A 13,990-nucleotide genomic window follows, 5' to 3' on the forward strand; every position below is an offset into this window, starting at 1 on the left:
TCCTAGATGTCTGCTAAGAATGTCCCCATGCCCACACTGATCAGCATGTTCTGGTTTCCTAGATGTCTGCTAAGAATGTCCCCATGCCCACACTGATCAGCATGTTCTGGTTTCCTAGATGTCTGCTAAGAATGTCCCCATGCCCTCACTGATCAGCATGTTCTGGTTTCCTAGATGTCTGCTAAGAATGTCCCCATGCCCACACTGATCAGCATGTTCTGGTTTCCTAGATGTCTGCTAAGAATGTCCCCATGCCCACACTGATCAGCATGTTCTGGTTTCCTAGATGTCTGCTAAGAATGTCCCCATGCCCACACTGATCAGCATGTTCTGGTTTCCTAGATGTCTGCTAAGAATGTCCCCATGCCCACACTGATCTGCATGTTCTGGTTTCCTAGATGTCTGCTAAGAATGTCCCCATGCCCACACTGATCAGCATGTTCTGGTTTCCTAGATGTCTGCTAAGAATGTCCCCATGCCCACACTGATCAGCATGTTCTGGTTTCCTAGATGTCTGCTAAGAATGTCCCCATGCCCACACTGATCAGCATGTTCTGGTTTCCTAGATGTCTGCTAAGAATGTCCCCATGCCCACACTGATCAGCATGTTCTGGTTTCCTAGATGTCTGCTAAGAATGTCCCCATGCCCACACTGATCTGCATGTTCTGGTTTCCTAGATGTCTGCTAAGAATGTCCCCATGCCCACACTGATCAGCATGTTCTGGTTTCCTAGATGTCTGCTAAGAATGTCCCCATGCCCTCACTGATCAGCATGCGTCTGGAGTTCCTGCGTATCCTGTGCAGCCACGAGCACTACCTCAACCTGAGCCTGTACTTCAGTAGCCCCGCCTCCGCCCCCGCCTCCCCAAACCCATCCATCTCCTCGCAGGTCAGTTCACCTGTCACTCCACTGTACAGTGTACACCACTTCAATGTGTCCACATCTCAACAGACTGGGGGTCCTCGGGGTTACTACGGGGGGATCTTTGTGTGATTTTACCGTAACCACTTGAACCCTAATTTTCGGACGGGAACATTAGCTGAAAATAGCAGATCTACCAGCTCACAGCGGCTTGAGAGATGGTTGTGAGATGGTAGATCGGCTATTCATTTTAGTTTTTCTTTCAAAATGTTCCAAATATGGGAGAGTTCTGCAGTGTTCATAAATGGTAATGTCAAATTGTGTTTTTGCCATTCTCTGACCTTCCCTCTGTCTTTTCACGCAAAAGACAAGTTCCGGTACTTGTAGCTTCCAGGAGCAGCAGAGGATTCTGGGGCTTTTTGAGCTGTCACTGGAGTTCAAGCAGCAGCACTACCTCACAGGCCTACTGTTGACAGAGCTCAGCGCTGCACTGGACATGGAGTCAGAGGGGTACGCGCGCGCACGCACACACGCACACACGCACACACGCACGCACACGCACACGCACACGCACACGCACACGCACACGCACACACACACACACACACACTTCCTTTGGGATCGTTCAGAGGTGGGCTGAGGTGACACAAGTCAAGTCAGATGGCTGGAGTATATTGATAACTAGATGACCCATATATCCTACAACCAATGAAGAGACATCTACATTACATTGCGGTCATGGCAGAAATTCATTATTCATTGGCGTGCTTGTACACACAAGTACAACTTTGAATCAATGTCTCTTGTGCCGCATGATTAAGCGGGATTTATGATGTCACGTTTACAATAGAAATCTATGCGGATGATTTCACAGTATAATACGCTGGTTGATGGTTTGCTGCTGTGTTATCATTAGCCAATTATTAATTATTTAACAATTATCAAAACGTGTGCGCGTGCGTGCGTGCGAGCGGAAAGCTACAGAGGGAGGCCATCAAAGCCTCCAGACTGCATGCTGAACTGTAATGTTCACCTGTGTGTGTGTGTGTGTGTGTGTGTGTGTGTGTGTGTGTGTAGGGGTAAGGTCCAGAGGAGAGCCATCACTGCCACATACAGTCTGCTGTGTGCCCACGACCTGGACCACCGCTGTCTTAAACCTGAGGTCAGGTCCAAGGTCGCCACCCTCTACCTCCCCCTGGTGGGCATTATCATCGATTCCATCAACAACCTGGATTTCACTGGTACACACACACACACACACACACACACACACACACACACACACACACAAACACAAACACAGCACAAGGGGGTTGTTTCACTTATGAAAAGTACTGATAGGAGCACTTTTGTGGTAACTTTTTGCTTTGACTAGCATGTTTGACCCTTGCTTGTCTCCATAGTCTCTGAGGGACGTGGTGGGAAAAACAAGACAGGCGGACCTGAAGACGACCTCGAAAACGTCCCTCCCATCAATCAGTCTGTTGCCATGGCAATTGCCGGGAACCCCTTCAACACCCTGGCAAGAAACGCTCTCGTTTCCATGGCCTCGATGGTGAGATGTTCTCTGATCCATTCCTCATGGTTTACGGTGCTGGTGAATATCAGCATGGTTTACGGTGCTGGTGAATATCAGCGGGTTTACGGTGCTGGTGAATATCAGCGGGTTTACGGTGCTGGTGAATATCAGCGGGTTTACGGTGCTGGTGAATATCAGCGGGTTTACGGTGCTGGTGAATATCAGCGGGTTTACGGTGCTGGTGAATATCAGCATGGTTTACGGTGCTGGTGAATATCAGCATGGTTTACGGTGCTGGTGAATATCAGCGGGTTTACGGTGCTGGTGAATATCAGCAGGTTTACGGTGCTGGTGAATATCAGCATGGTTTACGGTGCTGGTGAATATCAGCATGGTTTACGGTGCTGGTGAATATCAGCAGGTTTATGGTGCTGGTGAATATCAGCAGGTTTACGGTGCTGGTGAATATCAGCATGGTTTACGGTGCTGGTGAATATCAGCAGGTTTACGGTGCTGGTGAATATCAGCATGGTTTACGGTGCTGGTGAATATCAGCAGGTTTACGGTGCTGGTGAATATCAGCATGGTTTACGGTGCTGGTGAATATCAGCGGGTTTACGGTGCTGGTGAATATCAGCATGGTTTACGGTGCTGGTGAATATCAGCAGGTTTACGGTGCTGGTGAATATCAGCAGGTTTACGGTGCTGGTGAATATCAGCAGGTTTACGGTGCTGGTGAATATCAGCGGGTTTACGGTGCTGGTGAATATCAGCGGGTTTACGGTGCTGGTGAATATCAGCAGGTTTACGGTGCTGGTGAATATCAGCATGGTTTACGGTGCTGGTGAATATCAGCAGGTTTACGGTGCTGGTGAATATCAGCGGGTTTACGGTGCTGGTGAATATCAGCATGGTTTACGGTGCTGGTGAATATCAGCATGGTTTACGGTGCTGGTGAATATCAGCATGGTTTACGGTGCTGGTGAATATCAGCAGGTTTACGGTGCTGGTGAATATCAGCAGGTTTACGGTGCTGGTGAATATCAGCATGGTTTACGGTGCTGGTGAATATCAGCGGGTTTACGGTGCTGGTGAATATCAGCATGGTTTACGGTGCTGGTGAATATCAGCAGCGTCATTTGTTTTTTAAGTGTGCGTTACGTTGTTTGAAATTGAAACGGTGCGTGAACAAGTGTGTGCATAGTATAATGTGTGTGTTGTGGCTCATAACAGGTGAGCTGCTAGAGGAGATAGATTGATTAGCTGTCAGAGCCACACACGCACTTCATCCATCCTGGAAAATCATACACACACACGCTCGCTCGCGCACACATGTCCGGGAGAGATGGTTTATGGGCAGGCATTGGCATCGTGAGTGAACAGGGCCGTCTTGTCTGACACACACATCCATCAAATGAAGCCATAGCGACAACACAGGCACTAAAACCTGAACACACACCACTCTTCTCTTACGGCCGCTCAGCTTTTTTCCAACAGATGTAATGTATGTTGTTATACAAAAGAGGAGGGGAGGGGGGGATTTTCCACACAGCAATACGATTGCTGCCATGGGCACATAAAGGAAGGGTCTAGCAAGGGCTCTGTCTTTATTTGCCTAACTTAGTTTAGTTAGAAACTTAGACACTGTTTTCATCTTGTCCCCATAGATGGTTTCTCAGACATCCTGTGGACTTTATTTAACAAATAACACTTTTGATGACCTGTTCTGCAGGATTCTTATCCTCTATTTAAGCAGGTAAAGTCTAATTGAAATAAAACATCACACCCGTGTGAACTAAGTTGTGCAACTCCCCTCTCTCCCCCCCCCCTCTCTCTCATTAGCAGGCAACAGTGCAGCACTATCTCTCTCTCTCTGTTTCTAGCACAACAGCACCCCTACTGGTACTCATAGTCATACTGGTGCTCATTAACACACACATTAACGTCACATAGGTGAACACGGACATTGCTGTTCCTTGGAGTGGTTGCACCACTCAAAATTACTATAACAAAAATATAGACTGACTTATATCCCCCCAACCCCCCCTAGTAACCATCTCAGCTTACGAGTAGGATTCCACTGGCCGACTCCACTGGAAAGAAAGTGGCTTCTGAAAAACCAGGTTGTAGGTGTGCCACCTGAAGCACAGGGAGGTTAATGGCTACATTCATCAGAGCTGCCACAGAGTGGAACAGCAGTAGCCTTCCGCCGTGGCCATTCATCATCCACGAAAGGAAGTCAAATTAATCAGATCCCACATCTACAGTAGATTTAACCCCTATTAAGAAGGCAGAGAGAGAAAGAGACATTCTTCACAGAGGGGCCAAAGTGAGAGAGATTCGTCAGGCGCCTTTGCTGTTTCTTGAAACTTTGACGATAAGCGGGGCTGATGAGTCTGGTACACACACTGCAGACACTTTGATAAAAAAGAACGGAGGATGTATATATATGTACACGTGGAAGTCTGGGGATGTTTGTTTAAATCATGCAACGGAACACTATCTTATCACTTTAAATCTGTACTCCATTCTCCTCCTCTCTCTTGGTTGATCAGTGGCCTCCCTGCCTGCACATACACTGCACTATAGCAGTGAGAGACGGAGACATCCAGTATGAGATATGGCACACTGTATACATCAGCGATGACGGACTGGAGATGTGTGTGTGTGTTTGTGTGTGCGCACGTGTGAGAGTGTGTGCAATTCGTTTTTCTACTATATGATTTATATCTGACATTTCTGTTCTATTCATATTTCACTTCGCTCTTCTTCCCAGCAAGGTAAATCGGTGGCCACCCTTGCGGCAGACACCAGCCGCCACCTGTTGGTGTGTTTCTTGTGGGTGATGAAGAATGCCGAGAGGAATCTGATCCAGCGCTGGACGGTAGATCTGCCCCCCTCCCAGCTCAACAAGCTGCTGGAGCTCCTCACCATCTGCGTTTCCTGCTTCGAGTACAGGGTCAGTTTGCATATTCGTCATGTTGTTTTGTACACCGGGGCATGAGTTACAGCACCCGTTTACATTGCAAATATCTTGTATTTGACCGCAGTTTAGTGAATGCTGTAGCTCAGAAATATGAGTCAGACGTTGTTTGTTTTGCTTGAGCCAGACTTTCGGCAAAATGTACCCACCTGTGCTGGGTTTGCTGCTGTGTGTTGGTTTCTGACTATGCAACGGACACTGGGTGCAATTTGTGCTGCATTATACTGTATACTGCTTATGCAGCCTCTAGTCTAGAATACATTAATACATAAGTAATGATAATACATTAAAGGGATAGTCCACCCCCAAAATGAGGGGGTGCCTTGGATGAAACTGTTATTTACAGAGGTGACCTGAGACAAAAACGTTTGAGAACCACTGCCCTATGGACACACAAAGGAAAGTATTTGTGTCTCCATAGGGGATGTAACTATAATTTCTTGCAGGGTAAGCAGAGCACTGACAAGGTGAGTACCCAGGCCTTACAGAAGTCCCAGCAGGCTAAGCTCCAGCTGGAGGAGGCCCTGCTGAGGGGAATGGGAGCCCGTGGAGAGATGATGAAACGGGTTGGAGGTACACGGACATCCTGACACACTAACTCACTTCCTCCATGTTCTCCCTCACACGTAAACCATAGCATCCCGATGTTGCGCTTGTCACATTAGGTGAACTTTCATCCAAAACAGCCCATCTACAACATGACACGTTGCGAGATATTGCATATTTTTTCCAAAGAGATTTGGTGTATCTGCTATGTGAACTGTTTGTTTATTTGTGCTGTTTCATTGTTTAATTTACTGTCTATGCTGCAACCCAATTTGCCCTTCGGAGACACTAAATAAACTTGAACCTTGAACCTAGAAGGAAATACTTAATAACCCCAAGTATAATAGGGTTTAAGTGGTTAATTGGCTAACTCTTAATATTAATTTCAAACTTTGCAGGCAAGACTCCTATTTTGTATGCAATTGAGTATCCTATTTGAACGTTTACTATGGCACATACTGTATGTACTGATCCCAGAGCATTATGAGCTTCATTTCGATTATTAGCTGTTAAGTGAGTGCCTTTGACCCGGGTAGGAATGGACAGGACCATGGGACAAAGGGAGAACCTGCGCTGGAGGAAAGACCTGACCCAGTGGAGACAGACCAATGACAAGCAGGACAAGTATGTCTGTCCTTCCTGTTTCTCTCTCCTCTTGGCACAACTTTTTTCCACCCTGTCCTTTACTTTCTCATTCGATCTTTCTTTCGTTTTTACGGTGTGGCTCCGTAAGAGGATAGCCGCCGTCTATGACAGGGTCTGTGACGTGTGTGTTTTCTTGGTCTGGAGCGATCAGTGCCAATCATTGTATGCAACCTGCCAGAAAGCCACAGAAGTACCTCCATAAATGTGTCATCTCATATTTGTGAAATTTGTAACTTTTAATTTTATAATGGAGTGGGGTTGTGCTGTAAGGAGTCATACGTCATAGACGACTGATATCACAGTCTGGTCACATGAGGTATTACTGTAGATCCACCCTGGATTGCTCTCTTTGTCCTCTAGAGCAGAATGTTGAGAACTGTCAATGTTTTTCAGACCAACCACCCCTTAGCTGGGTAAGAGATGAAGCCGGGACCCCCACTACATTTTAGAGATAGTTTAATATTTGTTTGACAACACGATCCTCTGTGTTCTGTTGTGTAAAATACATGGTATATTGTTCCCAGACATTTAACCACTTAAACACTTTGTGTTTAAGATACTTTGTAAGCTTGTAAGCTGCTATTTTCAGCTAATGTTCCCCCCAGAATAGGGATGCTTAATAGGGTTTGAAGTGGTTAATGTAAAAAACTAAAAACGGTCCCATCACACAAAGATTTGGCGGCCCCACTGTAATAACTCTGAGGACCCCCTAGGGCTAGGCCTAGGGGGTCCTGGATTGCCTGTTGAAGACCCCTGCTCTAGAGTAACTGTAACGTGTATATCTGTCCTCCCACCAGAACCAAGGCAGAGTTGGACCAGGAGGCAGTGATCAGTGGGAACCTGGCTACAGAGGCTAACCTCATAGTGTTGGACTTGCTGGAGACCATCGTCCAGGTCAGGACACCATGTTGCAGAGCGTATACACTGTCCAAAATAAATGCATGACGCCTCCTGTTACTGCCTTTGTTTATGGTTTATGTTGTTGATTTTACAATATTGTCCAATCTCAAATATAAGGATTGTACACATGCAGCATCACGTGATCTTGCAATTTGTTGATTGAGCTGTCCGTCTCCTGTCCAGGCCGTGCCATTGGCTGACTGTAAGGACAGTGTGGTGGGCGGGGTCTTGAGGGTGTTGCTCCACTGCCTCACCTGCAACCAGAGCAGCACATTCCTCTGTCACACCTTCAGCACACTGCGAGCACTGGTGGTCAAGGTACAGTACAACCAGAGCAGCACATTCCTCTGTCACACCTTCAGCACACTGCGAGCACTGGTGGTCAAGGTACAGTTACAGTACAGTTACAGTACAACCAGAGCAGCACATTCCTCTGTCACACCTTCAGCACACTGCGAGCACTGGTGGTCAAGGTACAGTTACAGTACAGTTACAGTACAACCAGAGCAGCACATTCCTCTGTCACACCTTCAGCACACTGCGAGCACTGGTGGTCAAGGTACAGCTGTGTGTATGTGCATGCGTGTGTGTGTGTGTGTGTGTGAGTGTGTATCAGAGTGGCTTAGAACCTATGCTTGAAGACCAAAAACGTAATACTTTCTTTGCCAGCTAGCATTAGCATTTATGAAGTTAACCTGTGCCACCATCCGTGTCCACTTTAAGAGAAGGATTTTGCCCCCCCCCCCCCACTCCACACACACACTCAGCACACACACATTAGCGCAAGCACACTGCTTACTTGTCGTCAGACATGTTTATACAGTATGTCTGGAGCGACGCGGTACAAAGTTACAAATTAAATCCAAACTTTGGATGGCAGAAGATCCACCAAGGACAGCTCTCCAAAATTCTGATTTATGGAGGTTTGAAACAGAGGTAAATGCTGATCAGATTTTTACGTCCCATAGCTGGAAGTGATGGGGCCCATGAACACCCGGGGATATTTAGGACCATTAAAACAGAGCGCCCAGCGATTTGCAGCAACGGAGCACATTTAGACAATAGACAATCTGAATAGACAATCTACTACAAGTGAATGTCCTGGGGAGACATACAATTTCTCTTTTGGGTCTCGGGCTAAAAGGTTTGGTTTAATTGGTGTTCCATCCCAGGCAATTCATAGGCACAGAATGTGACAAATGTTTGTTGATTAATTGAGTGATTGATTGATTGAATTAACATTAACATTCAATCAATCAATTAACAGTACATGTAGTACAGTCAAAGGTATGCTAAAAGTATATCACAAAAAGCCCCAGGGGCTTGTTTCCATTGTGGTCCATTGTATTGAATTGTGTATATGTGCTTTGCACTGACTGAATGGTCTCTGTGAATGCATACTTATACTTTTGTATTATTTACGGTATGTTTATCCAGTTTGTTTGTGTGTGTGTGTGTGTGTGTGTGTGTGTGTGTGTGTGTGTGTGTGTGTGTGTGTGTGTGTGTGTGTGTGTGTGTGTGTGTAGTTTGGGGACCTGCTGTTCGAGGAGGAGGCGGAGCAGTGTGCAGACCTCTGTCAGAAGGTTCTCCAGTTCTGCAGCAGCCATGTGGATGAGAACAGGAGCCAGGCCTGTGCCACTCTCTACCTCATCATGAGATACAGCTACAGCAATGCTAGCGTGAGCACACACACACACACACACACACACACACACACACACACACACACACACACACACACACACACAGTCACACACACACACACACACACACACACACACACACACACACACACACACACACACACACACACACACACACACACACCTCACACACACACACACACACACACACACACACACACACACACACACACACACACACACACACACACACACAGGGAGCAGGTGTCAGTCATTTGCTTCCTTCTCTGTCATATCAATCTCTAAGGCTGCACAGAAAGAAATGAGGAGGCAGCATCTCAACACTTCAATGTCAGATTATATTTCATGTAAGGTCACTTAAGAGGGTTGCTTCTGATACACGTGCACATTCACGCATGCACACATACAGTATGCACGCACACACACAGAGGGTGGGTGTTTCAAACATCCTCTTATTCCATGGTTTTCATTTTTCCTCTCTCACCCAGCTTTAATGTCTTTTCCATTCTATTCTGAGCTCAGTGGAGAACATTTCAGCTACAGGATGTGTCACTGAGCAGTGAGCATGGAGATATGTCACTGTCGAGCACCCCATTCTCCCTTCTTCAACTAATGACAGCTAGAACTCTTTGTGTGTGTGTGTGTGTGTGTGTGTGTGTGTGTGTGTGTGTGTGTGTGTGTGTGTGTGTGTGTGTGTGTGTGTGTGTGTGTGTGTGTGTGTGTGTGTGTGTGTGTGTGTGTGTGTGTGTGTGTGTGTGTGTGTGTGTGTGTTCTCTGCAACTGAAAGAAAGTATGAGCGTGTGCTTGATTGTAAAAGTGTTTGTGCAAGTGAATGGGACTCAAGGCCACAGAGAGAGAGTGAGTGAGTTTCAGAGGAAAGAAAATCACAATAATGTTTTTAGCCAGATAAGAGGTAAAGTGGAGAGGAAGGAGCTTACAAAAGAACAAAGTAGAAAAAGAAGAAGGGAGGGATGCAGGGAGGGAATGCAGATGAGGAGATAGTATGTTTGTGTTGTTCACTGTATTGTAGCTGCTGCAGCACTTGATGTTTTCTGTGTTTAGCATTGTGTACAGACTGTACACTAGAGCAGTGTTCTGTGTTTAGCATTGTGTATAGACTACACTAGACCAGTGTTCTGTGTTTAGCATTGTGTACAGACTACACTAGAGCAGTGTTCTGTGTTTAGCATTGTGTACAGACTGTACACTAGACCAGTGTTCTGTGTTTAGCATTGTGTATAGACTACACTAGACCAGTGTTCTGTGTTTAGCATTGTGTACAGACTGTACACTAGAGCAGTGTTCTGTGTTTAGCATTGTGTACAGACTGTACACTAGACCAGTGTTCTGTGTTTAGCATTGTGTACAGACTGTACACTAGACCAGTGTTCTGTGTTTAGCATTGTGTACAGACTGTACACTAGACCAGTGTTCTGTGTTTAGCATTGTGTACAGACTGTACACTAGACCAGTGTTCTGTGTTTAGCATTGTGTACAGACTGTACACTAGACCCGTGTTCTGTGTTTAGCATTGTGTACAGACTACACTAGACCAGCGTTCTGTGTTTAGCATTGTGTACAGACTGTACACTATAGACCAGCGTTATGTGTTTAGCATTGTGTACAGACTGTACACTAGACCAGTGTTCTGTGTTTAGCATTGTGTACAGACTACACTAGACCAGTGTTCTGTGTTTAGCATTGTGTACAGACTGTACACTAGACCAGTGTTCTGTGTTTAGCATTGTGTACAGACTACACTAGACCAGTGTTCTGTGTTTAGCATTGTGTACAGACTGTACACTAGACCAGTGTTCTGTGTTTAGCATTGTGTACAGACTGTACACTATAGACCAGTGTTCTGTGTTTAGCATTGTGTACAGACTACACTAGACCAGCGTTCTGTGTTTAGCATTGTGTACAGACTACACTAGACCAGCGTTCTGTGTTTAGCATTGTGTACAGACTGTACACTAGACCAGTGTTCTGTGTTTAGCATTGTGTACAGACTGTACACTAGACCAGTGTTCTGTGTTTAGCATTGTGTACAGACTGTACACTAGACCAGTGTTCTGTGTTTAGCATTGTGTACAGACTGTACACTAGACCAGTGTTCTGTGTTTAGCATTGTGTACAGACTGTACACTATAGACCAGCGTTATGTGTTTAGCATTGTGTACAGACTGTACACTAGACCCGTGTTCTGTGTTTAGCATTGTGTACAGACTGTACACTAGACCCGTGTTCTGTGTTTAGCATTGTGTACAGACTACACTAAAAATAAATCAAATAAAACAAAATAAAATAAAATCTACCTACAATACCTACCCATCCATCCATCCGTCCATCTTCAACCGCTTAGCCGTAGTCGGGTCGCGGGGGCAACAGCTCCACCAGAGTGCTCCAGACTTCCCTCTCCAGAGCACCCAGAAATTATGTCTTCTGTCCTTTTTATGCCCATATATGGAGTTATTTGTCAGGCATGCCCAAATATGGAGCCTCTGCAGACGTCAGAATGATGTCAGAACAGGCCAGCTCCATATGGACACTGGGCAGGGGCCCTGTCCAGGTTCTGGACAACTGTGGGTCAGACCGACTCGACACCACGCACTGCAGCCCCTGTGGTGGGTTGGAACGCATGTGTCGAAGTTGGTGGGGCGAACGGTTCTTGAGTTACGTGGATTACAGACGTACAGACGTATGTACACATGCACAGAGACTTGGTGCATTTATAGATAGTTCGTTTTTTCACTAGTTTGGATCCCGGGGAAACGTCAAACTAATCTTTTGGGCCCTTGGCTAAACAGTTTGGAACTACTGCACTAGACGCTACACACACACACACACACACACACACACACACACACACACACACACACACAAATAGTGTGTACACACAAACAGACGTCTTTAATTTTAGGTGAATTACTTGTAATTGTAACTCTCTGCGTTCCCCTGTTTGTTTACATACGGACTGATCTTAATTAGCGTAGCAGCTACATGACTCATCTGTATAGATTAGAGCCTCCTCTCTACCTATGTTTGTTCTCATCCCTCCATCTTCCATTTTCTCTCTGTATGTCTGTCTGCCGCTCTCTCACTCACTGCTGTCGTTTCTATTAGATTGTGGTAATATAAAAAGAAAAAGCTTTTCCCAGAAATGGATCAAATCAATAAAATGATCTTTCTGTGGTTCAAGTGGAGTTAGGGAGGGCTTGGAAGGGAGGTTGAGGGAATTATAGGGATATAAAGGAGAAGAGGGGTGGGGGGTGAGACGAGATGGAGAGACAGATGGGGGGATGTGTTGACTTAGGCCATCATTTAGGCTGCTTGTGAAACACCACACACACACACGCACGCACACACACACACACACACACACACACACACACACACACACACACACACACATAGAGTTGGGGACGAGGGGGGGCATATAGTCTCTGGCTCCATGCTCAGTTGAACAGAATGGGGCCGTAGAGATGATCCATGGGTGATTATGTCTGTGCTAATGGGAGATCATTTCCCGCTTAGCTGGCCCTGTACTGGAGATAGATGGGGACTACACACACACACACACACACACACACACACACACACACAGATCGGCATATATATACTGTACACACTCTCTGAGATGGATGGAAATGATGTTTGTCAGCCCTGCTATCTAGGACACCGCTGTGTGTGAGAAATGGAGAGACACAGGCAGGCAGTGAGGGGGACAGGGGGACAAATGGGGTAATGAATGAAGCAAAGAAATCTTCCAGGGCTGGTATTACTTAGTTTTTCAGAGAGGGTACTTCTTGCCACTTCCATTACCAGCAATATCAGCTCACTTAAATGAAACCCATCCCCTTTCCTAACCACTTGCCCTGTATATATGACCATTTTTGACGATTGTCTATAATGACCAAAATAGGGACACCGGTAAAGATTTACTCCGGAAAACATTACTATGAAGCTTACGTGAAAAGTAATCAAATAAAACAAAATAAAATAAAATCTACCTACAATAACTACCCATCCATCCATCCGTCCATCTTCAACCGCTTAGCCGTAGTCGGGTCGCGGGGGCAACAGCTCCACCAGAGTGCTCCAGACTTCCCTCTCCAGAGCAACATTAATGACATCCTCCTGGGGGATCCCGAGACGTTCCAAGGCCAGTGAGTCAACTTCAACTGCCCATTGGTCTGCCCCGGGGTCTCCTCCCAGTGGGACGTGCCTCTAGGACCCCTCCCTAGGGAGACGCCCGAGAGGCATCCTATCCAGATGCCCGAACTCTCTTTTCGTGTGGTACAGTGACTGCAATACCGCCCCTGCCGCTCCGCTTCTCTGGCTGGAGGACGGAGAAGGAGATCAGTACCTATACCCTACAAAACAAAAATAAGAAAATGTTGTGTGTCTCTGTGTGTAGGCGCGCACATACACACATTATCGATAATATGCAGGGTCAAATTGTCCGATACTGATATATTACATATTAATGTTAATATTAATATTTTTTTTATAGCCAACATATAAATGGTTAAAGTGGTTAAAAGCATGATTGTCTAATGTCTTGTCATGTCCCGGTCAGAACTTCTCCAGGGTGAAGATGCAGGTGACCATGTCTCTGGCCTCTCTGGTGGGCCAGTCGGCAGACTTCCACGAGGAATACCTGCGGCGCTCGCTGCGCACCATCCTGTCGTACGCAGAGGAGGACGCTGAAATGCAGAACACACAGCTGCCTTCACAGGTAGGCTAACGGGATCCTTTTGGATTTGACCCATTTTACGCTTCCTTAAAACGCTTGAGAACCAACAGTATTGTAATTCTATAGTGGATCAAGTCCTCTTGATCCACTATACAACTCATTCTGGTTCCTCAA

At 46.1% G+C, this 13,990-nt stretch overlaps 1 protein-coding gene across 2 annotated transcripts in view; it reads left to right on the plus strand.

Annotated features, from left to right (window-relative positions):
• The window catches only part of dock8 (dedicator of cytokinesis 8), an 83,539-nt gene that overhangs the window by 54,524 nt on the left and 15,025 nt on the right, over positions 1–13,990 (plus strand). For both annotated transcript variants that reach the window (XM_083784499.1, XM_083784500.1), the window contains 11 exons: positions 735–890; positions 1,231–1,373; positions 1,941–2,104; positions 2,267–2,418; positions 5,159–5,341; positions 5,812–5,938; positions 6,448–6,535; positions 7,354–7,450; positions 7,640–7,774; positions 8,983–9,135; positions 13,700–13,858. In XM_083784499.1, the coding sequence (XP_083640625.1) occupies positions 735–890; positions 1,231–1,373; positions 1,941–2,104; positions 2,267–2,418; positions 5,159–5,341; positions 5,812–5,938; positions 6,448–6,535; positions 7,354–7,450; positions 7,640–7,774; positions 8,983–9,135; positions 13,700–13,858 (1,557 nt within the window). The remainder of the gene's footprint in view (positions 1–734; positions 891–1,230; positions 1,374–1,940; positions 2,105–2,266; positions 2,419–5,158; positions 5,342–5,811; positions 5,939–6,447; positions 6,536–7,353; positions 7,451–7,639; positions 7,775–8,982; positions 9,136–13,699; positions 13,859–13,990) is intronic.

This window comes from Protomyctophum parallelum, assembly GCF_964188405.1.
Source record: "Protomyctophum parallelum genome assembly, chromosome: 15".
Classification (NCBI taxonomy): domain Eukaryota; kingdom Metazoa; phylum Chordata; class Actinopteri; order Myctophiformes; family Myctophidae; genus Protomyctophum; species Protomyctophum parallelum.